The sequence below is a fragment of the Furipterus horrens genome, unplaced genomic scaffold (assembly GCF_987537825.1).
Source record: "Furipterus horrens unplaced genomic scaffold, mFurHor1.1.pri manual_scaffold_9, whole genome shotgun sequence".
Classification (NCBI taxonomy): Eukaryota; Metazoa; Chordata; class Mammalia; order Chiroptera; family Furipteridae; genus Furipterus; species Furipterus horrens.
The window spans coordinates 75,127,167-75,153,625 of record NW_028327179.1 but is presented as its reverse complement, the minus strand read 5'-3'; the positions used below and the strand labels follow the sequence as shown (position 1 = coordinate 75,153,625).

General features: G+C 38.0%; 1 protein-coding gene across 10 annotated transcripts in view; it reads right to left on the bottom strand.

The window, feature by feature from the left end:
- The window catches only part of CADPS2 (calcium dependent secretion activator 2), a 689,394-nt gene that overhangs the window by 45,485 nt on the left and 617,450 nt on the right, over positions 1-26,459 (bottom strand). For 4 of the 10 annotated variants that reach the window (XM_090287420.1, XM_090287419.1, XM_090287416.1 and 1 more), the window contains 5 exons: positions 26,221-26,340; positions 17,337-17,492; positions 15,815-15,962; positions 15,093-15,107; positions 9,485-9,559 (listed from right to left, as the gene is read on the bottom strand). In XM_090287420.1, the coding sequence (XP_090143546.1) occupies positions 9,485-9,559; positions 15,093-15,107; positions 15,815-15,962; positions 17,337-17,492; positions 26,221-26,340 (514 nt within the window). The remainder of the gene's footprint in view (positions 1-9,484; positions 9,560-15,092; positions 15,108-15,814; positions 15,963-17,336; positions 17,493-26,220; positions 26,341-26,459) is intronic. The other 6 variants (XM_090287417.1, XM_090287425.1, XM_090287421.1 and 3 more) reach the window with 3 other exon arrangements.

Here is a 26,459-nt window from a genome sequence, read left to right as displayed (position 1 = left end):
ATTCCTTCTATCACATATCACTTGGCCATTCCCTAACCTTTTCTATTTACAGAAGATGTTGAATACTTTAAAAAGAACAGATAATTCCATGTAACATCTGGGTTCTTGTAACACTAAAATAAAGTCTGACATTACTTAATAAGCATTTACCAAGCAGTTTTAATCGGATGTATAAGGATGCCTGCTTTCTAAAGCTTACAAAGAAGTTGGGAGCTACTACAGATACACACACTATGGGGTACAACAGAAAGAAAACTAGACTGAGGATATACATATATCCTGATCCTGTCACTGACTACTATGTGAGCTCAGGCCAACCACTGCCTCAATCGGTTTCTCCATCAGTTAAAGTGTGTGTGTGTGTGTGTGTGTGTGTGTGTGTGTGTGTGTGTGTGTGTGTGTGTGTGTGTGTGTGTGTGTGTGTGTGTGTGTGTGTTGTGTGGGGCATACAGAATTAAAATTAGTTTCAGAAGTGATTTACATTTCCAAAATTTTATATTTCTATGAAAGTTAAGACACATACACTGTAACACATAAAATGTGGAGAATTTTATTTCATGGAGTGGAAATGTTAAGATCTGGCATGAAGATAAAGAAGATATATTAATAAGGATTCCTGCCCTACATCTTTCCTCTTTAGAACTAAAATAATATGCACTATTGACAAATTATGCACTCCCAAAGGGAAAACACTAACAAGGTTTTTTAAATACGAAAAGGGAAATTAACAAAGGCTGGTTCTTGTTCACATAGCAGCTTCTTGAACAAAGTGATAATAGTTCCAGGGACACAGTTTATTGGTCTCTGGTGACTAGAGAACTCGCTGAGAGTGCACAGGAGATCATCCTTTCTCTATGGCTGGTCAATTACTGCAAAACAGTTTAAGCAAAAGAAACAAAAACTTCCCTATAGGTTTCTCCATCACTTCATTTGAGACATGATGTAAGAACACAAACAAAATCATGCAAACTGCTGACTAAATTTTTATTTTTAAAGAATGAGAAATATGTATGACTGGTTAGTTATCCTTAGGGATACGAACAGAAAAAAACATAAAATTACAAATTGCTCACAACTAAAAGTCAATTTAGCACCTTCTTCCAGCCCATTAAAATTTCTTAACAATCACAGCTGGCTAACTCAACTCGATGTGCTTTGCAAAGAGCCAGAAGACCAATACTCCAGGGCTATGTCAGACCAGGGGAAGGGAATTCCAAACTTAACAGCGCTCTGTGGAAAATGCCTCATCTCCTGTAACTCAAATCCTAAGAGCCAGTGTGTGCTGGGTGATCTCATCTGCCACGAAGAATGCGACAATTGCTATGGTTACCAGACAACCTGAACCTTGAAGGCTCTGGTGCAGCACCTGGTTCTTGGTGCTTTCAAAAGTGAGTATATGTTTACACATGTAAGTGATGCTGAGGGACAAGGTAGGGTAGAGGCAAGAACCCTGAGGGTAGATCTAGATGATCTGAATGCAACTTGAAGCTCTGGCTATGAGACAATACTGTAGACATTTAACTTTAGTGTATTTATCAGTAAAATGGAAAAATAACAGCTGTCCTCTCTGTTACAAGAATCGTGTAAATATCAGCGGAGATGATTTTTGTGAAAGGACTGTGAAAATGGCAAACTTCTAAAGAAATATAAAGAATTAACACTACTTTTATGATTAGCTCAATCACTTCACTATCCATTATATAAGTCTAAAAACCTAAATATGTTAAGTCACAAATTAATGGGGGGCAGCTTTTGGATTGTTTAGTGATAAGGAGTAATCATGAGTTTGGTTATCAGTGAATGGGTCCAATTCAATTAAATGATACCTATGAAGGCAGAACAGAGTTGAGGGTATAAGTCAGAAGACCTGCATTGGAATCCTACCTGTTTCAAGGGCATTTGGCTGATGCTAGAGGAGGCGAGGAGGCTTTGAACCCAGGTGGTCTGGCTCCAAAGCCCATGTTCTTTACCACTTACTACAGAGTTGTAAGCATTAAGTGAGATGATGTAAGTAATGTGCCCAGCATGTAATAAGTGCTCAATAAATGTTACTTTGTTGTAATTATTTTTATTGAACACCTAATATGGAACATAAAAAAAAAATATGAGTCTCACTCCTTCCCTCCAGGAACATACAAACTAGTGGGAGAGACATACATACAGTTGTTCATGACACAAGGCAGAAAGTGTTAAGGGCCAGTGTAGATGGGCAAACAATGAAATTGAAACTGGAGGAAGGAAAAAATGACTTCTACTGGAGGAGACCAGGCAAGCTTCATTTACAAGGTGACACAGGAGCTGAGCCACAAGGAAGGAGACACAGAGTGAATAAAATAAGACTTGGGGAAACCCACTGGCACATGAATTAAGGGCAGAGCTTTCATCACTATGGCACCCCAGCAGCCAGTCTGGCTTGTCTTCTCTTCAGAGTATAAAGGAGCCTTGGGTACATCCTGTGACCAGCCACATTCATGTCACAGCATACTTTGTTTCCATTTAAACAACAGTGGAGAGCCTGTTCTCAGCTTCCTCCTACCCCAAATTGTCCCTGGGGAGGCACAATACAGCAGGGACTCAAGGCTCACATGGCAGTGAACAACCGCACCCCTGGGATCACCAAGGTGAGCCACGCCGTTCCTACAGGAAGATTAGTCTTTGTAAGATTTGTGTTGAAGTATGTGTGGCAGAAGAGCTACCTTAAAAACTAAACTCCAGCCCTAGTCAGTGTGGCTTGGTTGGAGCCTCAAACTGTAAACCGAAAGGTCATGGGTTTGATAACCAGTTAGAGCACATACCTAGGCTGCCGGTTCGATTCCTGGGCAGGGCACATGCTTAGGTTGTGAATTCAGTCCCTGGTTGGGGCATGTGCGAGAGGCAACAGATTGATGTTTCTCTCTCACATCCATGTTTCTCTCCCTCTCTCCCCTCCCTTCTCCTCACTCGAAAGTCAATAAGTATGTCCTCGGGAGAGGATAAAAAATAAAATAAAATAAAACAAATTCCATTAACATCGAGTGATTAATAATAATATATTTTCCATCAAGATTTTAATTGCACAAAACAGCAAGATTCCAAAGAAATCCAGTTAAATGCTGGGTTCAGTTGCTGTGTCTTTAACTGCTTCCTGTGAACTTCTCTGTATAGTCCAGGGAGTATGTAAATACTTATGGGTCTGCGTTGTACACTCTGTTCTCCTGAGGGTGTCTGGTTAGCATGAAACACTGTAATCTCTTTGCTTCCCTGCTTTTCATTGTGGATGCCATTTACTGGGTTTGTTTGAATAATATTTAACACCTAAACTGTTTGGGTAATTACCAACTTTGCCTCACCATGCGTACTCTCAAAGAAATTAGAGATGAAAGTGCTTTGAAATGGCTGATAGAATGAAACATGAAGTATGCCACAAGGTGCGCTTATATAAATTTTCAGTTGAATTTTAACAAGGTATAAGATTTATTTTCCTATGTGTATGGAAAGTAGAAAAAAAGTCTAAGAAGTGATGAGATGATTCCTTCTATAGCTTGGTGGGTTCAAAATACAGTAAACAAGGGATATCTGCATCATTTATACTACAAGTTATAAAATCTTCCACTGAAAAGAGATTCACCCATAAATAAGATGGATTTTTTTTTTGTGGGGTGTTTTACTTTTAGTGGGGCTGGACATATCTATTAGCAGATGTTTTATATTTGTTTGGTAAGATCAGGACTAATTAGTATTATTAGAAATCCACATGGAACCAGAATACCATGGACTGGAAGAAAACAGGTTTCTTTCCTTGTTTATAATAATAATGTTATGATACAATGCAATTGTCTTTCCCTCTTTTCTCCAACTGTGAATCCAATTCCTCTTTGAACCTTTGTTCCATTAACTCCTAAAATGTCTTTTCAGATTATCCATGTCTGTATTAATGGATAGTATCTGACAGCACAGATTTATTCACAGCATACCTTGTTCTAGAAAGTACCTAAGACAACTTTCAAAATATCACACCTAGCCGAGATGTTGGTGAATTCTCCACACTTCTCTCATTGTTCCTTTTCCCCTTGTTCCACAAATAGTGACTTATCTTATTTTGTATTTCTTCTTTCCTAATGGCTCCTAATAATGTGTTATTCTTTTTAAGTACATAGTTGGAGTTCATACAGTAGTCCCTCGCTACATCACGCTTCACTTATCGCGGCCTCACTGTATTGCGAGATTTTAAAAAATATTATATTTAATTATTTATTGCAGATTTTTTGCTTATTGCAGGATTTTGTGGTACTGTATACGCATGTTGTTAAAGTTACATATGTTTAAGAGTGTAGAATATGTTTAAGAACATAAGTAGTGTTTATAAAAGTGTGGAAAAGGTTAATAAGGGAGTGGGAAAGGTTAATAAGGGCCTGGGAACGGTTTATAAGTGTGTGGGATGCATTTATAAAGCCTTAAAATATATGTAAGTACTAAAAAAAATGTAAGGTTCGTACTTTGTGGATTTTCACCTATTGCGGGGGCGTCTAGAACATAATACCTGCAATAAGTGAGGGAATACTGTAGTTGTCTTCTGAGTATATGGACTTGATACCAACAGTAAATTTAATCAAATTAATCTCATCAGGTTGAGTTGGAAAGATTTTTAATAACATCATCTAGACAGTCAGGTTGAATTTGTCCTCTGTCCATATAATTCTTAAAAGAAATTCAGGGAGAAATATTCTAGATTATCATAAAGAACACGTATGTATGTGTGTGTATATATTTATACCTATACAACTATATATTTATATCTCAGTGACAAAGTGTATGTTCTTTCTTTAATTTTTTTGAAATAATCGAGGAATTAGGAAGTTGAATATATTGCTGTGATATTTCAATTCATACCCAGAGTTTACTGAACCCCATCATCAGAGTGCATGATGAGAATAGTCATTTTCTCATTCTTTCCTCCTTTGATCACTTCCCTCAACCAGGTCTTTCTCACAGTCCTCCCAGTTTCTGCTCAGCATCCTGTTACACACAATCAATTCTATTCTCATCATGTTACACATAATGAATTCTACTCTGATCTGCCCCGCCTGTTTACCTACGCAAGCTGGTCGCATAGCATGTATGCCCATGTGCACCAAATACTAAAGCAGGGACACACCGGCTGATCAGTACAACACGGACAGGAGGGGGTATGAGGAAACTGGGAATGAAGCTCTTGTCTTTCCCTCTCTGGTCTTGCTGAGTTCTGTGTGGTAGCAAGGAAAGATTACAGGCTTAGGGCCCCCAAGTGTCAAATCCTGGCTTGGTGGCTCTCTACTGTATGGCTTTGGACCCTATTCTTCCTCTGTGAACAATGGGACTGGACCCTGGGGTGGACTCGTGTGCTCAGGCCTGATTTGAGAGATGAGGCCACGCAGGTAGGGCTCCAGGCCCCGTCTTCTCTTCAATCACAACAGCTTTGCTCCAGTCAGTGTTGTATTTTAGGGTGCTACCTAAGCTATAATTGAAAACATTAAATGTATCTTGTAAACATAAAAGTATGCAATGATAAGTCTTATAACCATTGCAAAAATGTTTGAAAATCCGTGCTAGATGACCTCGGGCTTCCAACTCTAGCATCCTGTGCTATGGGACTGTAGAGTCTGAGGAGAAAGGCTGCAGATTCCCAGAAGCCTCCACACAGAAATGGATACTCCTGCTTTAGACTGAGAATAAGTGGTAGATCTATTTTTTCATCTCCTCCTACGTTTCAATGAGGAAACTGAGCTGTTCAAGGAGACCAAGAGAGTAACATGAAGAAATAGGGAGAGTCCAGCTTCTTGATTATCCCATATGTTGTCTAATTTAATTAATTTTAAGAGGATGGCAAAATATTTGCCATTTATTCTTTGGCAAAATTTAATGTTGCTATCATCATTTTTTTCTTGGTAAAAATTACCTAAGTCTTTTTCTGGCTAGAGGTATCTTTGTTTATTTTCCCCTTTCTTTAAGGTGGCTTTTTATTTTTTCTATTTAATTTCTTTTTTTAAGTATATTTTATTGATTATGTTGTTACAGTAGTCCCAATATTTCCCTCCTTTGCTCCAGTATCCCCCTCCCCCCAGCAATCTAACTCCTCTTAGTTCATGTCCATGGGTCATGCATGTAAGTTCTTTGGCTTCACCCTTTCCTATATTACTCTTAACTTCCCCCTATTTTTTACCAACCAATTATGCTTCTTAATCCCTGCACCATTTTCCCATTTCTCCCCATTCCCCCTCCCAGATGATAATGCTTCAAATGATCCCTATACTTATGATTCTATTCCTATTCTGGTTTGCTTAGTTGGATTTTGTTTTTATTTTTTAGACTCAGTTGTTGATAGTTGTGAGTTTCTTGTCATTTTAGTGTTCATAGTTTTGATCTTCTTTTTCTTAAATAAGTCACTTTAACATTTCATGTAATAGCTTTGTGATAATGAACTCCTTTAGTTTTACCTTGTCTGAGAAGCACTTTCTCTGCCTTTCCATTCTAAAGGATAGCTTTGCTGGATAGAGTAATCTTGGTTGTAGGTCTTTGCTTTTCATCACATTGAATACTTCTTGCCAGGCCCTTCTTGCCTGCAAATTTTGTTTGAGAAATCAGCTGATAGTCTTATAGGCATCCCTTTGTAGGTAACTCTCTGCTTTTCTCTTGCTGCTTTTAAGATTCTCTCTTTATCTTGAATCCTTGGCATTTTAATAATGATGTGTCTTGGTGTGGTCCTCTTTGGGTCTAGCTTGTTTGGAACTCTCTGTCTTCCTGGACTTGTATGTCTATTTCCTTCACCAAATTTGGGAAGTTTTTTCATTATTTTTTCACATAAGCTTTCAATTTCTAGCTTTTCCTCTTCTCCTTCTGGTACCCCTATGATTCAGATGCTGGCACGTTTAAACTTGTCCCAGAGGTTCCTAAGCCTTTCCTCATTTTTTTTCAAGTCTTGTTTCCTCATTCTGTACTGGTTGACTGTTTTTCCTCTTCCTTATATTCCAAATCATTGACTTGAACCCAGATTTCCTTCCCTTCACCACTGGTTTTGTGTGGATTTTCATTTCATTTAGCATTGCCTTCACTTCATCCCTTATGTATTTGCCATACTTAAGCATATCTGTCAAGCCCATGAGCATCTTTATCAGCAGTGTTTTGAATTCTGCATCTGTTAGGTTGGCCATCTCCTCGTCTGTTAGGTTGGCTATCTCCTCGTCTGTTAGGGTGACTATCACTGTGTCACTTAGTTCTCCCACTGAAACCTTGATCCGTTCCTCCTTTTGGGCCATACTTCTCTGTCTCTTCATCTTGACAGGTTCCTGTGTTTGTTTGCCTCTGTGTCTTAGGTAGAGCTGTTGCTCCTATTATGATTTAAGGGGTGGAGCCTTAGGTATTCATCAGTATAGGGTGACCTGTTTCACCATGTTATGGCACTGTATGTAGGGGAGGGATCAGAGAGTAAACAAAGCCGCTTGCTCAGCACTTGCCCCTTTTTCAGGCACTTCTTCCACTTTCGTATGGGATGGGACTGACACCTCTCTAGCTGTTGTCCTGGCCATCGTTCCTAGAGTGGGTGGGTCTGTGGATGTTCTAGGACTGTGGGGGCCCTTTAAACAAGGGGACCCTGCTGAGAGACCAGCAGTTTCTTCCTCCTCCCCAATCTCTACTGGTTTGCATAGTCAGAAGCAATGAGGCTTGATTTTCCCTGATGCTGGGACTGTGAGATGCGCGGTCTGGTCAGGAATTGGGAACACTACCCAGGTGTCCCTCCCCACTTTTTAAAACATGTGACTGTGCTTTCTGCCAGCCTGCTGCTGCTGCCACTGCCACCACCACCACCACCACACCGTGTCCTCTCTACTCGAGCTCCGCCCCTCCTACCTGTCTGGATGAGTATTTCTGCTTTATATCTTTGTTTGTTGGACTTCCATGCAGATTGATTTCCTGGAACTTCTGGATGTCTCTAGTTTCGAGGTAGTTGTAGTCCTTCTTAGTTGTGGAGGGAGACCCAGCGTGTCTAAGCCTCCATCTTGGCCAGAATTCCTCTCCTATTTAATTGCTTTACCTCTTCTATAGGGGATCCAGTTACGGATTGTGGATGAGAATAGCAGTAGCTGTTACAGAATCATAGTACATATGCCTGAGATCAGTAGCCACTGATACAGAACCGTTTCCAATGGTGGGACTCTTATTTTGATCCCATATACCTCCTCTGAACTCCAGACCCAAGTATCTGAATGTCTCCTTGGCATGTCCTCCTCCAGGTATCTCAGAGGCAGCCTGTCTCAGCATGTCCAATTCTGACACCATGGTCTTTCCCTAAAAATGTGCTCCTCTTCCAGGACACTCTAGATCAGGTAACAGCATCAACATCCATCCTGTGCTTTAAGCCATACACTGAGGAGTAATTTTTAATGTTTCTCTTTCTTTCCTCACTACCAACCCCCTGTGCTAGTCTGTTCGGGCTGCTATAAGCCACCATAGACTGGGTGGCTTATAAACAACAAACATTTATTTCTCAGGGTCTGGAGGTTGGGAAATCCACAGTCAAGGTGATGGCAGATTTTGTGTCTGGTGCAGACCCACTTCCTGGTTTGCTGATGATGTCTTTGGATGTGTTTTTACATAACAGAAGGGGTAGGAAGCTCTGTGGGGTGTTTTTTACCAGGACTCTAATCCCATGCATGGTAGCTCCACCTCATGACCTAATCACCTCCCAAAGCTTCCACCTTCTAATACCATTACTTTGGAGACTATTAGGTTTCCACATATGAATTGGGGGTGGGGGATATAGATATTCAGTCTATAGCATCTCTGCCCACTGTATAGCTTAAACATCTTTGGATTAGTCTACCAGAGACCAAGGTAACAGCCAGTACCCCTTCTCCAGTATGTTTGCTGCAGGCAATCAAATACATCTTCTTACAATGCAAATATGATTGATTTCCTACCCTACCCCCTGCCTCTCTAATCCTTCAGTGACTTCCGCTTGCTCTTTGGGCTTTCAACCATAATTCCACACTTCCTCTCAGGGATAGAACTGGAAATCTTCATCATATAGTTAAAGCCAGAAGTGTGAAAGTCACAGAAATCTGTGGAATGAGTTAAAAAGAAAACTAAAGATGGAAACCCAAGGAATACCACAAGAAACAGGCTACATTCAAGGAATGATAACTACACAAGTCAGCCCTGGACATATGACAAATTAGTATGAGAAGATGAATATGAAGTGAAGTATTATTGGAAAATAGAGTTGTTCTTAAAAAAATAACAGTGGCAAGTAAAACCAAAATTAATTATAAACAAAACATCAAAAGTTGTTGACAAAGAGTGTTCATAATTTGCTTGTAATTTTCTTCAAATTTGAACTTTGATTGCACCTGTTTTGTAAACTACTATTTCTCAATTAGGTATTTAGGAATATAAGACAGATATTTCTAAAGATTCTGAGTTTAAAATAATTTTAAAATTTGATTTAAAAGGTGAACAAATAATACATTACCTTTGAAACTAGCAGTGAAATAATTTCTTTTACAGAGTCATCAATCAAATCATCTATTTTTGAATGGTACTGTTGCTAGATATTAAAAGACAAAGATGTGTTAGTTAATGTGGACACAAAACATTTATCATAAGTCATAAATGCATTAAAGCTACTAGTTATGACATATCAGATTTACTTAAAATGATCATTTTGAGCATTAGAAGAACAAAACCTTGAAAATGATCTACTCAATCAATACTTTCTACATTGTTGTTTGAAAATTTTCCCATGTGCACTGTTGAGTTAAGCAGCTAATGGGGTTATTATATAGAAGAATTGAGTTTTTATTCTTATTCAGGCAGAGGAATGTGAAGGATACTTTTTGTCTTCTCCTCTATAATTGAGGTGGCCGTGTATTTTTCTAAAGAGTTGGTTTAGCTGGAGAAGCAAAAAGACTAGAAAAAGATTTAATTAATACAGGATTTCATGTCTGACAACTCTCATTCATAAGTTATTTTAAATGTTCTCTAGAAATAAAATGAGCTCCCAATTGTTCACTCTAAAAGGACATTTTTTGTCAGTGCAGGGAGCAGCATTTTATACAATTCTTACAATATGCTTAAATGAGGGTAAAATTAAAATTTCATCAACAAGGGTGAATAGATGGTAACAAATTAATTGTCCATAAAAGGTATAATGAAACAGCACTCCCTATCATTTTATTACTGCTTCCTCATGAAAAAGAAGCCTTTGAGTAAATGGGGGGAAAAAAAAGGATGTATTTAAAATAAACCAGACAGATCCCCCCCCGTCCCTTTCTTTAAAGAATATTAGAGAATTCCATTCTTAAATTAGCAGGAGCTTTGGCTTCTGTGCCGTGCGAAGGCATATTCATTTAAACAGTAATTCTTCCTTTAGAAGCATTTATATGACAGCCAATTGTCCCCAATAGCCACTTCACAGAAAATGTGACTTGTAAAGACTAACCCTATCTTGATGGTTCAAGGCTTCTTGGAACAGCTAACATAATACACAGAGTAAAAGTACTCAGATCACTATAAACATTAGACCAACTTAACAGTTGCTGGTTGAATAGTTCCCTGAGATGTAAGTTTTTGAAAGCTGTTTTTTCTTCTGAAAACATGTCTCAAAGTTTCCATACAGAACAAAACATCAACTGATCTGCTTTGCAATACACAAAAATGATTCTGACAGTCACAAGTGGTCATATACCTGCATACATGTAAAAGAAAGGAAGGATAATTGTGGAACCATGTGAATTATTTTCTTTCTTTCTGTGTGAGTGTGTTGACCAGTGGTATAAAATTAACAGACATATATAAATATGCAACTTCCTGGGCATGTATTTTACCCAGTAAAGTGAAGTACTCAATGTCTGTCTCTCTTAAAGCCTTACTGATTCCCAAACCTGTGCTCAGCAGAGGACACATGGAACAAATGACACTTTTGCTTTTAGAAAGCTTGAATAGAAGCACAGGGGGAGAAAATAAAGAAAAAGGATAAGCAAAGCTGGTTTGTCATTGAAAAGCCCACTTCCTCAGCCCCTGCAGCTGAAGCCCCTCAGCTGACTGGGAGGGGAAGGAGTTGATGCAAATAAGCTGTCCCTGGTCTCCCTCTCTGTCACTCTCTTGATACCCTCCTCCCTATAAATTTGTGTCTGCACAGCAAGGGGAAAGCAAATACCAGACTGAGGCTTTCTCTGGAGTAGAATAGGAAAGGGAGATAGCAGATGGGCTTCCATCCCCTGATATCTCTCGTATGTGGAAAGTGCAATAGAACAGGCTGGGATGGAGGCACCCAGACCTCCAGACAGTTCTGTATTCTTAAGGATGCCTTATTCTCATTGTTTATCCCTATTTGTCATAAATTTCATTTACTCAGAAGTAATCAAATGTCATTAGAAGGCTATTGGATATAAAGGAGTAGAACTGCTACATGTTAAACCATTAGGTAGGACCAATTTTGGCAATTCTTAAAATTAAAAGATGAGCCATAAAAGAGGTCCCTCTTTACTCAAAGGCAGGGAAAGCCACAGACCCTGGGAGCCATAAAATTCTCCTAAAACACATACTTTTAGACTGCAATTTTGATATCTGATCTAGCCAAAAGCAGAAAGGCAGGAGGTGGGGGCAGGGCAGTGGACAGCAATGAAGGAAAAATTGAACAACTGTTAATAGAACAACAATAAAAAAATTTAAAAAATAAAAAGAAAAAATGAAAGGGAGAAAGGGACAGGGGGAGAGGGAGAGAAAGTTAAAAAGAAAAGAAGAAAAGTATACATCTTAAATGTGTTACTTAAAGGGCAAACTAAAATAGGACAAGGTTTGTTACATTTGCCTAATATAATGTTTTGTTATTGTAAATTTATCTGATTAACTCTGACCGAAACTAATATTAAATGTGAATGCTGTTGGGAACTTTCAGAATCTGCCCTAGCTGCACAGTTGGTGCAGGTGGTCTGGGAGCATTGTGCGTGGGAATGGGGAGGTGGCCTCAATTTTCATATTTTATGTACACATTCTGTGAAGAGAAAAATCCACATATGCCACATATGGATAACATAAAATTAGCTAGAAAAAGTTATTCATCAGGGGATCCAGCCAAACACGAACACACACAAAAAGATCACAAATAGGTAAAGAACAGCATATACCTGCAGAGATATTTACATTACCAAAGCTAAAATTGATAAATTTTTCATTTAGATTGACAGACCAAATTTTTGATAAAATTCTGTAAAGTTTTTATGTGCAACAATAGAAAAACTATACAATTCTTAGATAGTTCAAGTTCGATCAACAATCCTACATACCAGGGTTTGGTGGGTTCCAGACCATTCTTAGACTAATTCTCTCCACATCTACCCTCAAAAGTAAACTGTTGGTGCCTTGATTTCCCAGTAGATGACTCTGAACTTAGATTAAAAACAAGCATTGAGGAATTCTTCATGGAGCCCAAGGAATTCAGAGATCAGGCATAGGTCTGAAACCCTGGCTCTCCATCACTCGACCCTCTGGTAAATACCTTCATTTTTACTGGACTGTTCTCATGTAAACACACAAGAAATGAAGATTAATCAAATGCCAATGTAATCCAGCATTCTTAAGACTTTGGTACTTCTCTTGGGATGAATTTTACATATATTGGATTGCTAGTTCTGGAAATGGGAGTATTTTACTGTAATTGAGAATGAATACCTGACAAGCACCCCCCGTACCCCCAGCCCCTGCCAGCGGTGCCATTAACGCACTTTCATCCTCAGTGGATGGGCCATGGGACACAGTGGCTCTGAGGGCAGATGACTGCGTAAGGCCCATGAAGTCATTTGCATTTCTGCAGGGATGGGTAATAAGGATTTCTAAACACTGGTGGTTCTGTGATCTCAACACCTGTCCCTGAGGGACTGGCCTGAGATTGCTGACTCATTACACACACCTGTCACATGAGCTGATCATTCACTCACTAATCACTCCATTAAACAGTTCTGGGCTGTGGCTGAGCATGTTTGCATCATTCTGTGCCATGTAAGGGCACAGAATAATAACTCAGGAGCACAGAAGGAGCTGCCTTGTAGGTAATGAGCCAGGAAGGTTTTATCCCTTGACAATGACAATATAACGATTTATTGGAGATATGCAGAGGTAATTCCCTTATAATTTAGAAGCCATTTCTGCTAGGTTTATCGATTTAATATACTTGTATATATTTTACAATGTTTCAAATTGTGTAATCAACTAGTATTTTCAACAAGTTTATTTGTTGCTTACTACAGAATGGGGCTCACTAGCTCACCTATGCATATGATGTATTTACTAATTTGCAAGAATTCTGTAACTTATCTCAAGCACATACAGAGCGGGAAAGCCTGTGTAATTATGTGGCTATATTTACTGGAGATTAAAAGCAAAGTATAAGATCCTTCTTTTGCATTGAAATTCTTCTTTACCACTTTTCATGGTTGCTAATGGATTTTACACCTGCACGTTTTGAACTACATTAATTGTGTGAAAGTTGTGGGGGATTGATTGTCTCTGGTGAGAAGGTACAGGTGTACACATAATGAACAGTAGCAGATTACTCTTCAAAAACCATCCACCTATTAATGTAAAGAATCATTTGACAATACACTGATGTTTTGTCATTTGTGTATTGCCTGTTTCTTTTTAAAGACTAGAGTTGCTTCTGACAGGGAGGATTTTTAAGGCAGTGACAACAAATCAGTGTGTTTATTCCATAAATATTTACTAAGTGCCTATTGTGTGTTAGGTACTTCAGTGTACACTAAACTAAGAAGAAATGAATACATTCAGTATTAGTGGGAAGAGGCAAAATGATTCTATAAACCTGGTGAAGGATGGAGTTATTTTAAAGAAACTTAAGACAATATTCTCAAGCAGACAATCAATGGCTTACATCTGGGTACTGAAAAACATGAAGAGGTGAAGATGATCCATTGGTATCCAAATCAGCTGCCTTTTTATCCAGATAATTAGAGATAGTAAATCATGTTGTAAATGATCAGATAACAATTAATGAACACTCTACGAATTTCACATATCAGTGACTTAATATGTAAGATCCTATGCTATAGTGTTAGAAATACATCCTTCTCCGCTGAATTGCCCAAAGAAGGGAATATGTGTATATACACATAAATTATGGTCAAATAGCTAATGTCTATATCTGGGTTAAATAAGTATGAAATTCACAAATGGTGGGCCTTCTCAGCCTTTTTCACAGTTATCTAAAACCTTTTGCTTAGATGAAAATTGTTAGCCCAGTAAAGAGTTCAAAAAGTTTGACTCCTACGTGTCAGCTGTAAAACTTGTAAGATTTAATATATGCATACAGCACAAAAACATTTTGACTTATAAACGTATATATAATCTGGTCAAATCTGTATGCATAAAGGTTTTCAAACCATGTTTCTCTGAGGTTCTGTGTGGTACCTGGAAGAAAGCTTGTGTGGAGGAGGAGAAAGGCTCCTGACACTTGCCTGCCTCTTTCTTCCCTGACTGATGCTTACGTCCCAGGCTACGAGTGGGAGGAAGGACTATTTAACATTGGTGGTCATGTATGTCACTGAAATCCATGACTGGGTCCTTCTGTCTGAAGTGACCTTGTGAGTGGCTTTCTGGTCCTTGAATTTAGAGATTGCCCTGATGATGCTATATCTCCTTTAAAGCTCCACACTCTAAATTTTTCTAGTATTAAAGTATATACAAGACAAATGTATTTTGAAAATGTTAATAATCATTCTGCTTCTGAATTTACTTAGAACTTGGTTTAAATGCAAGTAAATTCATTTGGTTTTATGTAGTTTTATCTTTAAAATATCTAAGTTTGTAGATTCTGCAGCCTAACAGGGAAGAAACATTACCCTTGACATTACTTATGGTGTAAGTAATAGCTACATATGCTTTCATGTGCTTTTGGGCTATTGCTACATTATAGGAAGCCGTTAGCATTTTACTCACACACAGAAACCAAAACCCTGAAAATAGAACTAATTATATTATTTTAATTTGAAAAGGTGAAAATAAAAAATGTACACTTATGAAAATAATAATTCAAATGAGAATGTGGTTATAAAAATGAAACTTACCCATTGATTACCAAACTGGATCATGTCATGGGAAAAAAAAAGACGATGATGGAGAACATAGGGAACAGCAAAGAAATGATGAAAAAGTAATTACAATGGAGAAAAAAAAGCAACAAAATGTCAACTTAAACAGATAACCTAAGAAAAGAAGATCTATTTTCACCCAATCACAACTCTCAAAAAACATAAATCATGGGGTAAAATAATCTATTTCTGAATGTAGATACAAACAAAATATAAAATTGAAACAATGCGATATTTATTGAAAAGAATAAAACCTAATTTTCAATCATATGTCAACTTGCTCTTTAAAAATAGAAACTTTTGTGTAAATAAAATATTTCATATGCTGTTTTCTGTGGCTTGTCTTTTGGATGCAAACTCTGGATATGCTAGATTTGTATAAACAAAGCAGGTAGCTTTCTTATTTGCTTGTGGAAAGCAAGCTTTATGTAAATACACAACACCTAAGCTGCTAAAAGGTATATCAGAAATTCAATGGCCACTTGTAAGATTTTAGGCAGTCTTCATATAAAAAAGAAGAAACTGACAGAAGCAAAGGATAAAGGGCATTCCATAATATAGTGAAGAAAAGACCAAACACTTGCATTGGAGAACTTGGTTTTTTGTAATCTAATCAAGTGAATGACTTCTGGAAACAGCATCGTCCCTTGCCAAGGCACCTGTGCTGCATTTCTGTTTGTGACACTCCATCCACTTACCTCTTGTCCTCCGTCCAGGGCACAGAGTTTGGTGCTTTGCTTTTTGGCATCAACTAACACATTAAACATGGTACACACAGAAGCTGGAATGCGCAAGTCAGTGGTTTTGTTTGCCTTTTGCAGCTTGAGTTCAAATGCTGTTCTTGTTCTAGTCGTTAAAACATGAATTCAGAATAAGAAATTCTGACATACATCTCACCTGTTTTGTAAAAATGAAATCGCACTACAAGATGCTAATTTAAAACATGCAAATAAGGGTGGCAGTGCTTGGGAGCTGGGGGTAGGATGCTCTTCCTCTCAGGTGTCTCATGAAAGATCAGGATGTGCTATTTTCCACTAAACAGAGCTTTTTCAGTCACTCAGACAATCTTTCTACCCAAATGAAGCTATTTGCTATGTCTCGTGCATCACTTTTAATGGAAAAATCTTCTAGTTTCATTTAACCGCCTGGATTAATATTCAACAGAAAAATCACTTGCTTCTCTGTGTGAAAGCATAACAAATCCTCCACGGGAGGATTTATTACCAAATCAAAAGTAAGTGCAAGTCTGGAAAACTCTAAAACATCATAATTAATGTAAAACACAAAGTGTGCAACTCTTTTACATCACTTAGTGTCTCTCTCAAATACCTGAAGTTGCAAATATGTTTTTGAAAGAAATCACATCACAGGCTATTTGGAATTGGTCTTGATAAGTACTGATTCAATACATCAGAATCACAGCCGATGAAAATGATTAACAAAAAAACAACATTAAATAATCTCATCCATGGCCTTGCCTTGGAAGGCCATCATTATTCTAATGACTGGATTTTCTAGCTTTAAATAATTCAGGATTATTCACTGCTCCAACCAGTGTTTGTTATTCCACTATGCTGTCCCACATTGTTCTTGTACATATCATGAACATGGGCAATGAAAAAACTGTGCCTAGCTAATTAGGAGGCAATATTAATTTTGTAAGAACAATTAAAAAATGGAAGCACATTTGGAAGAATCCAAAGCTACATAACTTATTTTTGGTAAGTTTTGAAGAATTAGAGTGGGTGCTTGAAACTCATCTGATGGGTTAAGAGAATACAAAAAAATATAACAAGTGCTAGCACTGATAATTAAAATTTACCGTGCCATTTCACAGCGTGCAGACACAATACATAATGCTTAACACAATACAAAGTACTTAACAGACCTATTCCGTATGTCTTGGGTAGTATTGCCTTGGGAATTTAAAGCACAGTATTCCCAGAGAAGAAACAAGAAACAGAACAGAAATGATTAATGTATATGGGTGCTACTGATGAGGGCAATGGTTAGGAGACCCCCCCCCCTAAAATGATAAGGCCAAGTTTATGAATGACATGGGTCCCCAGAGTTTAGGTCAGAGAACCTAATGTTCATTAAATTTTGGAACAATAGTACATACTGAAATCTTTCTTGTGACAATTATATAACAAGTACATGGTGACAAGTGGTCTTTTGGGTGCTGGCATGTTAAGCAGAAACTTGAAAATACATGTCTACCTTTTGACACAGGCCTCTATCATATCACTGGCCATTAGTTTAAGTCTTTGCTCTAAGTGGTGGGCAAATTCTTGTTCTGGCCAATGTAGATCAAAGACAAACATTTGCAGTGCATCAAGTTTCCAAAAAAGGTCTTCGGATGTTGCTGACCCATTGCTAGAAAAAAAGGAAAAATGAAGAACATTGTGAACTTCCACTATTAGCTCTTCAAATCAATACACTGTTTCCCTTCCCACCCATTTTTGTATGAATTGCCGTTAGTGAAGCAATATCACACAAACTCTCTAGTGACCAATATTTTCTTTGTTCTACCTTCTAATGCTTCCTTTTTATGTCTTAACGAATAAGACAAGGCACGGAGAACAAAACAGAAATAAATATACTATAGTAAGTTTCCATAAAAAGGCATGAAATGGATAAGAATACTTTACTAAAGAAATCAAACGGTGTACATAAGAAGAAATATTTCAAATGTGTGTTTTTTTTTTTACTAGTCTCTAGGATAAAGATCAAATATATAAATATTTCTTTCTAGAAATACAGGAAAGTGTGTTTTCTGCAAGTAAATCCATATGACAGCAAGTATTAGCTTTACTCTTCTATTCATGGATATGGCCTCTGTCATGAGAGATAGTTACTGTCTGTCCAGAGGTATATGGCATACAATGCCCTCAAACCACTCAATTACAGATAAAGGTAAACAGGAACTGAAAATGAAATAACAGGTTGGGTAGGGAAGTAAATCTTGCTTCTATTTTGAAATGTTTTGTGTCTTTTCTAGCTCATAATTAAACCTAACAGTACAAGGTATGGTCTAACACAGAAATGACCTCCATGGTGCTCTGAAGTTGGAGCAAAATCATGTACGTATTTCAGGTACTTACATCTATCACACTGTGGAGCCAAGATCTATTAGGCATTCACTACTATGGTAAAATTAAATATCACCCCATGAATGAAGGTAATTTGTACCAGAGTATATATAATATTGGGGCAAAGGATAATACTATTACTTTCCATTATGTACATATATAGCCTAGTAGCGAAACAGATGTTTTTAAAGTATTCCTACATTAAAACATAGAAACTGGATTGTAAAAGAGAACAAAAGAAAAAAAAAGCTGCTGTATGATTCATTTCTCCTCAGCTTTCCAATAATTACTTAACATATATTAACCTAAATTTTATATTTTTATATAAATTTATATAGTTTATAAAAGAAACTTAAAAAAACAAAACATCACATGGGAATGGTGGAAAACTTCTATAAAAAATAAAATTATTTTAAATAGCCACATTATTTAGATAACTGTATCTTCATTAGCTAGCTTAAAAAAAATCACCTCCTGCTCTGGCTAATTAAAAGCTTATTTCTGCTTCCCTGCTCCCACCCCTCATGCCTCAGCATCTTAGCTCCATCACCTACCCCCTTTGCTTTTGTCTTCCTATTCTGCAAGTGACTCCTCATGATTCTTTGTCTAACCAGAATGTCCTCAGAATTAAAAGTCTCAAGGGACCAATCACCGCAAAGCACTGAAGTGACCCATAGCACTTTATTCACTAAATACCTCTTAACCTTAATAGTTAGTACCCAAAAGAACCAGAACAATACCACGCTGATATTGTTGTGAAAAATATTTGGAAAAATTTACTTTTTTTGCCATATATATAATAAAAATAAGAGAAAAAATGACCAAGGAAAACCCATCTTTATACCCACAGTGTAATATTTGATATATTAGAGGACCTATGTTTTAAGAGTAATTCAATGTAATTGGCAACGAAGTAAATCTACAATTTTTACTTAGGAGAAAAATAAGGAGCTATCTGAAACGTATACATTCTTTAACATATTGCAAAACAGCAACATCAAAAGTCATAATCAAAACAAAATCGCAAAGAATAAAGGTAGAATTCTATTAAAAATGGACTTTCTTATAATATGTAACAATTAAATCTTTGTAGAGAATATGGATATGTGTTTCTTCTGTTTGTTAATGCTATGGTATGTTTCTGAAAAATAAGTGTGTTTAATTGGAAATGTAATTAAGAAGTGTCATTATAATTAGATAGATGAAGAAATGTAAATAGGTTTGCACTCAAGGGGGTGTATATAACCTGCCATTTTTTTCAGAACTTTTTCATTCTAAAATTATGTCTAATGAGTGACTTATTCCTAAAAGTATTATTAACAGATTAAATAAGCTCAGTGGATTGAGCGCCGGCCTGCGAGCTAAGTGTCGCTGGTTCGATCTTCCAGTCAGGGTACATCAGAGAAGGAAAACTCTGACTCCAAAAAACCTCCGCTGCCTTGCGGCATACCTCTTCAGGGGAAAGGCTAAGGGAGTAAACCCCGACAGAAAATCCGGAGCCGGAGTCCCTAAGGCGGTTTGACGTTGTAGTCAACACCGGCAACTCCTGCGGCGCACCTGAACCCAAGCTGTATCGACTCCGTCTTTCCCTTGGACCCTTCAGCTGAGAAGAGAGGGGGGGTCTGCTGCATGGGCAACAGCAGACCCTCCATATTACCCTGCCCAGGCTCTGTAGCTTCAGCGTCATCACAAGATGTCGATTCAACACGGGAGGAGACAGATACCATGTCACTCCCGAGTCGGACTGCACAGCCATTCTCGGTGGTGCAGATAGACTCTTAAGAAGCTACACCATTGTCTCTCGAGACGGACGGCTGCCGACGACGAATTCAGAAGTGAATAATAGATTCAGATAATTCCATAAAAAAGCCAGCAAGAAATTTATCTTACTGTTATTTATTTTTAGAACTAAAAAACCCAGAGTGAAGATATATAGGGAAAGATGAGGGGAGCACACCTTAAGCTGATTTATATACATTAGTATATAAAGCAACCTCAAACCCATGGTTACTTTGATATTCATAATCTTCATTTAATCATTAGCTGTACTTTTAATTCTTTACACATGTGATATGGAAATGCTTTTGCTATTTAATGTTTTAGAAAATTTAAAAAACTAATTGCAATGACATCATAACATTACAAATAACTGCCATTTTGACAAAGAGCCCAATGCTGATCATCTTGGTAAGTAAAGATAACACAAGGGAACAATTTTTAACGTAATTCCTGTTGAGTTTGATTTTTCAGTTGTTTTAGACTTAAATAGGCATGCTGATTTCAAAACTGCAGTTAGTTTTCTTCTATAACGTCGTTTTTCTCTACAGCTTATCTTTTTATATATATTTTATATATGCTTTATTGATTATGCTATTACAGTTGTTTCAACTTTTCCCTTTGTTCTCCTCCACCCAGTTGTCCTCCTCCTTAGTCCATGCCCATTGGTTGTGCAGATAGTTTCTTCTCAACATCTTCCAATCTATTCCACTCCCTCCTACTATGTTTCTTAATTCCTGTACCACCCCCCTCCCTTTCCCCGCTCCTCCCTGCTGACCTCCCCCCATAATATCCTCCATACCTACAATTCTTTTCCCACTCTTGTTGCCTACCTAGTTTGCCTTTGTTTCAGTTCCCTACCTTCTGTGCTGGTTGGTGTGATACGGTTTTCATTTTAATGTTCATAGTTTTGATCTTCTTTCTCCTAAACAAATCCCTTTAACATTTCATATAACAGTGGTTTGGATCTGATGAACTCCTTCAGTTTCACTTTGTCCTGGAAGCACTTTCTCTGCCCTTTTATTCCGAATGACAGCTTTGCTGGATAGAGTAATCGTGGTTGTAGGTTTCTGCTTTTCATTACTTTGAATATCTCTTGCCAGTCCCTTCTTGCCTGCAGAGTTTCTTTTGAGAAATACGCTGATAGTCTTATTGGGATCCCTTTGTACGTAATTCTCTTCTTCTCACTTGCTGCTTTTAAGATTCTCTCTTTATCCTTAATTTTTGATATTTTGATTACAATGTGTCTTGGTGTGGTTCTCCCTGGGTCCAGTTTTCTTGGAACTCTCTGTGCTTCCTGGACCTGTAAGTCTATTTTCTGCCACAAGTTAGGGAATTTCTGCCCCAAGTTAGGGAAGTTCTGTTTCATTATTTTTTCACATAATTTTTCAATTTCTAGTTCTTCTTTACCTTCTGGCAACCCTATGATTTGGATGTGGCCTGCTTATAGCTGTCCCATAGTTTTCTGAGCCTCTCCTCATTTTCCTAACTTTTTGTTTCCTCTTTCTGCACTGGTTGACTGTTTGCTCCTTCCCTATGTTCTGATTTGTTGCTTTGATTCCTGGTTTTCTTTCCCTCACCAATAGTTTTCTTTGTGTTTTTGTTCATTTTAGCAGGACTAGCCTTCATTTCTTTCCCGTCTTTTTTGAGACCTGCTGTTAGGTCTGTATGCTTTTTTATAGCCAAAGCTCTGAACTGTGCCTCAGAAAGATTTCCTGTCTGCTGCTTCATTAGATTAGATATTTGCTGTCTGGTCAGCTGCGTCACCGGGATCTCTATCATGATCTGTATCATCCTGACAGTTTTGTGTTTACCTTTGCTTCCTGGGAAGGGCTGTCACACTTCCTATAATATAGAGGCGGAGCACTATGCACTCGTCACTACTGGGCGAGCCTTCTCACCACAGTGGCATTGTCTGTGGGGGTGGGGGTCCAAGATGGATTCTTGCTGTTCACTCTCTGCTGAGAGACCGGGAGCCTCCTCCTCCATCCCCACTCCCTTTGGGCCTCACAGTCCAAGGCAATGGGGATCTGCCTTCCGTGGCATTGGAATCGTAAGCTGATGGGTCTGGTCTGCAGCCAGGGGTGCTCACCAGGCGCTTCTCGCCTCCCCTTAAATATGGGTGTCTGTGTTTACTGCCATCCTGCCACCATCACCGCTGTTGCTGCCTCCAGCACAGTTTGACCTCTCTGCCCCAGCTTCGCCCCTCCTACCTGTCCAGATGAGCACCACTTCTTTATAACTTCATACGTTGGACTTCCATTTATTTTCTGGAACTTCTAGTTATTTCTGGTTTTGCGGTAGTTGTATTCCTTCTTAGTTGTGGAGGGGGATGGAGCATGTCAGTCTAGGCCTCCATCTTAGCTGGAAGTCTCTACAGCTTATTTTATGCAACCACTCTAGGCTGGATCAAGCCTGGATGAGGAAAGCACTAGTGCTCTCCTATTGGCTGAGAGCAAACCTCCCTCAAGTGGGGAGGTGTGGGGGATGACCTTTGAGACCAGTGACAGGATCATACTTGTCTAGGCTATTCAGTTACACATGAGACAGTGTGGTGAGAGGTTGTATGCCGCTCTATATAGTGAATCGTATTCCGAAGTGTAGTCCGAGTTCTTGTCTGAATACAAGGAGTTAGCAGAATTTATTTTTTTATTTACTTATGTACTTATTTCCTTTCCTTCAGATCATGTCTGCCTCTGCTATTTCTCATCATAAGTGCCTAAACAACCCTGATTCATTTTGTTATATCTGTGGCAGTTTCATCACTCCCAGTCAAAGGACAGACCTCAGTGCATTTGTCAGGCAAGCCTATTTTGCATATCTTAAAGTAAAACTTGGTGATCAAGATAAGTCTTAGGCCCCTCACAAGGTGTGCAAGCAGTGTGTCAAGAGTTTACAGATGTGGATGAAGGGAACACATGATAAATTGCCATTTGGTATGCCTATGGTTTAGCGAGAGCTCAGAGATCGTTCAAGTGACTGTTACTTTTGTATAGTGAAAACGTCAGGATATAACAAGGAAAATAAATGTAAAATAGAGTATCCTAGTCTACCTTCAGCTATATGCCCAGTGTCTCATTCAGCTGAAATCCCAGTGCCAATTTTCACTGAACTACCCTCTTTCAAAAAACAGGAGTATGGTGAAGAACTAAGTGACCGCAATGATGAAGATCTTGAAATTGAAGATGACTCAGTTTATAAGGGATTTGATCACCATGAGTTGAAGGATTTGGCACGAGATTTGGGACTACCAAAAAGGCTTTAGAACTACTAGCATCCAGACTTCATGAGAAAAACTTGCTTGAAAAAGGAGTGAAGGCATCCTACTTTTCGATCAAGAGAAAGTGCATTTCTGCAGTACTTTCGAAGTGATGGTGGCTTTGTATATTGCCATAACATACATAGTTTAATGGAGGAACTGGGAATTCCAATCTATAACGCAAATGAATGGCGACTGTTCATCGATAGCTCAAAATGGAGCTTAAAGTATGTCCTCCTCCACAATGCAATTTACTTGGTGCAGTCCCAATTGGCCATTCAGTTTGTTTTGTGAAGAATATGAAGACATAAAGAGAGTCATTGATCTGTTGCAGTATCACAAGCACAATTGGATCATCTGTGTTGACCTTCAAATGGTCTGCTTCCTTCTTGAGCAGCAGTGTGGATACACCAAGTATCTCTGTTTTCTGTGTATGTGGGACAGCAGAGCTCATGAGAAGCATTGGGTGGAGTTGAACTGGCCTCCATGATCTGACCTCAAGCCTGGTGTTCCAAACATTCTACATGAGCCACTTATTGACAGAAAAAATATCATATTCCCACCTCTGCACATAAAACTGGGTCTCATAAAGCAAATTGTTAAAACTTTGCCAACTGAAGGAGACTGTTTCAAGTATCCCATTTTGGCATTTCCTAGCCTGTCGTTTGAAAAGATAAAATACCTTAATATGTATGTTTGGTAGCAGAACTTTACTAGTTGTACACAATTTGACTTACAGTTACAATATATAGTCTTTATGTGAATAAAATAACTAAATAAACAGTATATTCAGGTAATTTTTTCTTTATTTTCCTTTGCATGTACAATTTGTATGATTTTGGGGACAAAGGGAGGGTATTCTGTACCTTAAAAAGTTGACTTGATAGAGAAAAACCGGGGTCATTTTTGGATTCAGATGCCAAAAGTTAGTCAAAAACAAGTGTCAGATCTAACTCAATGAAAATAGTATTCCCCAGAGTAATGGTCATTAACTTTAAAACATATTTTTTGTTTCCCTAGAATGATGAAAGTATAAGCACTTAATTTACAAAGCCACAGTTTGTCATGATTCCTGTCCTGAGACACAAGGCAATTTCAAAGGGGGCTCTCAGCAATGAGATGAGGGTTCGTACATATCTCAAATTTAATAAAATAGCGATGATAAAAATTCCTTAAATTTCACAAGGTAATGCCCACAATAATGTTCTTGGTTAAAGTCAAGATTCTTAAACAAAGGATGAATAAAGATAAAAAGAAGTTAAATTATTAAACAGTATAAAGAAGTACAAAAAAATCATAAACTTAGGAAGATTCCTTACACTTCCTGGTAATTCCTGAGCACACACAGACACCACTTGACACTCTACAATGACCTAAGACATTTGCTTATAAGAGTAAGATTCACATGTAACCTAATATCCTAATAAATATTATGAGTACAGTGCAGAAATACTGCCAAACTATTTTGCAAGTTGTTCTCTTTGTTGGTCATTATTTCTGTTTTTTTCTCTTTGATTCCAGACTAGATGAGAATAGGTTTGACAGGCAATAATAGGGCAGGTAGAAAGGATATAAACAAGTTCTCAAACAGTCTATTTTCTGGAAGCAGAATAATGATAAATGAGGGCTCTGAAGTCATGTAAATATTACCTATGTCACTTCCTGACTGAAACATTGGGCTAATTTGTCTCTTAACTTCTTTTTGACTTAATTTCCTTAATTGTAAAACAGGGATAATGACATCTCACAAGGCTGTTATAGGGTTTAGATGTCATAAATGACTCATGGGCGTGGGCAACAGAGAGGAGATTAAGTGTAGCAAAGTGTGGTGGGCTGGGTGAAGGGGGGCAGAAGGGAAAAATCGGCACAACTGTAATAGAATTAACAATAATTTGGCACTGTATCTGGAACATAATAAATTCTCAATAAATTGTAGCTATTTTTCTCCTAATTATTATTCTTTCTAGCTGTAGTCATATATCTTGGGCCAAGTATGGGCTAAGGCTATTATTTGGTTCATTTGATTGCTGTGAAGTTCATATTTTTGAAAACTATACCATTAAGAATAATAATGATGATGATTAATGATAGTAATAATAATTGTCATAATAATAATCATGATGTAAAATAATATTAGTTATCATTTATTGAGAACCTAAGGATGTGTCAAGTACTTTTCATGACTTTTTAAAAAATCCTCACAAGACAAGAATGTCTTAAAATTAGGTGTCATATCCCCTTTAGAACTGAGGCTAAGAAAGACTTAAAACTAATAAACTAGGATCTAGATCTTGGACTGATTGATTTGAAAGCCCTTGTCCTTTTCACTTTAATGACTTATTACTGAATCTGCAGTAGGGATACTCATCACAATATGGAATTAATAAAAATGGTTTTTAATGATACAAAGATCATTTAAAATTAACAAGGCATATCAACTGATGCATGAAAGGACAGAAAAAGACCTTGCTGGTGTAGCGGAATAAAGGACAACCCCTTCTCTGCGAACAGCAAAACTGTTCTTTAAAGGTGAAACTAAGATAAAAATAGAAAAAGTTTATATTCATGAAACTGTTCTTACAATGGTTTTCTACACACACAAGAGAAGTCAATTGGGCAGTAACAAAGCTAGAGCCAGCTAAGGATCCAGACCTACTGCTTACCACACCGATTGTCTGAAACCGGAGAACTCTGGTTATGTCACTTAGCCAGTCTACAACCTGGGTCACCAAATGACCCTTGCCCCACATATTACATATGAGCTACATCAAACCAGTGAGTATTTTTAAAAACTATATCATTTATCATCCATGTGCTAAGCTTAGCTTAATAGCTTAAAAACTAAAACAAAACCAAAACAGAGTACCCCTGAACCAACAATGATAAGTGCCATGCAGTCTAAACACATCTGCACAGAACACAGCCCAGGCCATGCAGTAGCTAACACAACATCAGGAAATAAGTGAGGAATACACACGTGGACTCATATATAGAAGCCATCCATGAAGGAGTAGAAAGGCTAGGAATCTGTGGAAGATTAAGAGGCAGACTTGGAACTTTTGGAAGAGCTACATTGGGAAGACTGTTGGCGATATTCCTGTAGAGAAACAAACAACGTGGGAAGGGACCACCGTAAGCAATAACTACAGATGGCCAAGTGTACAGTCATAAGGTCAGGACAGAAGGGGCAGATACTACATGAGTACTAGGCAATAT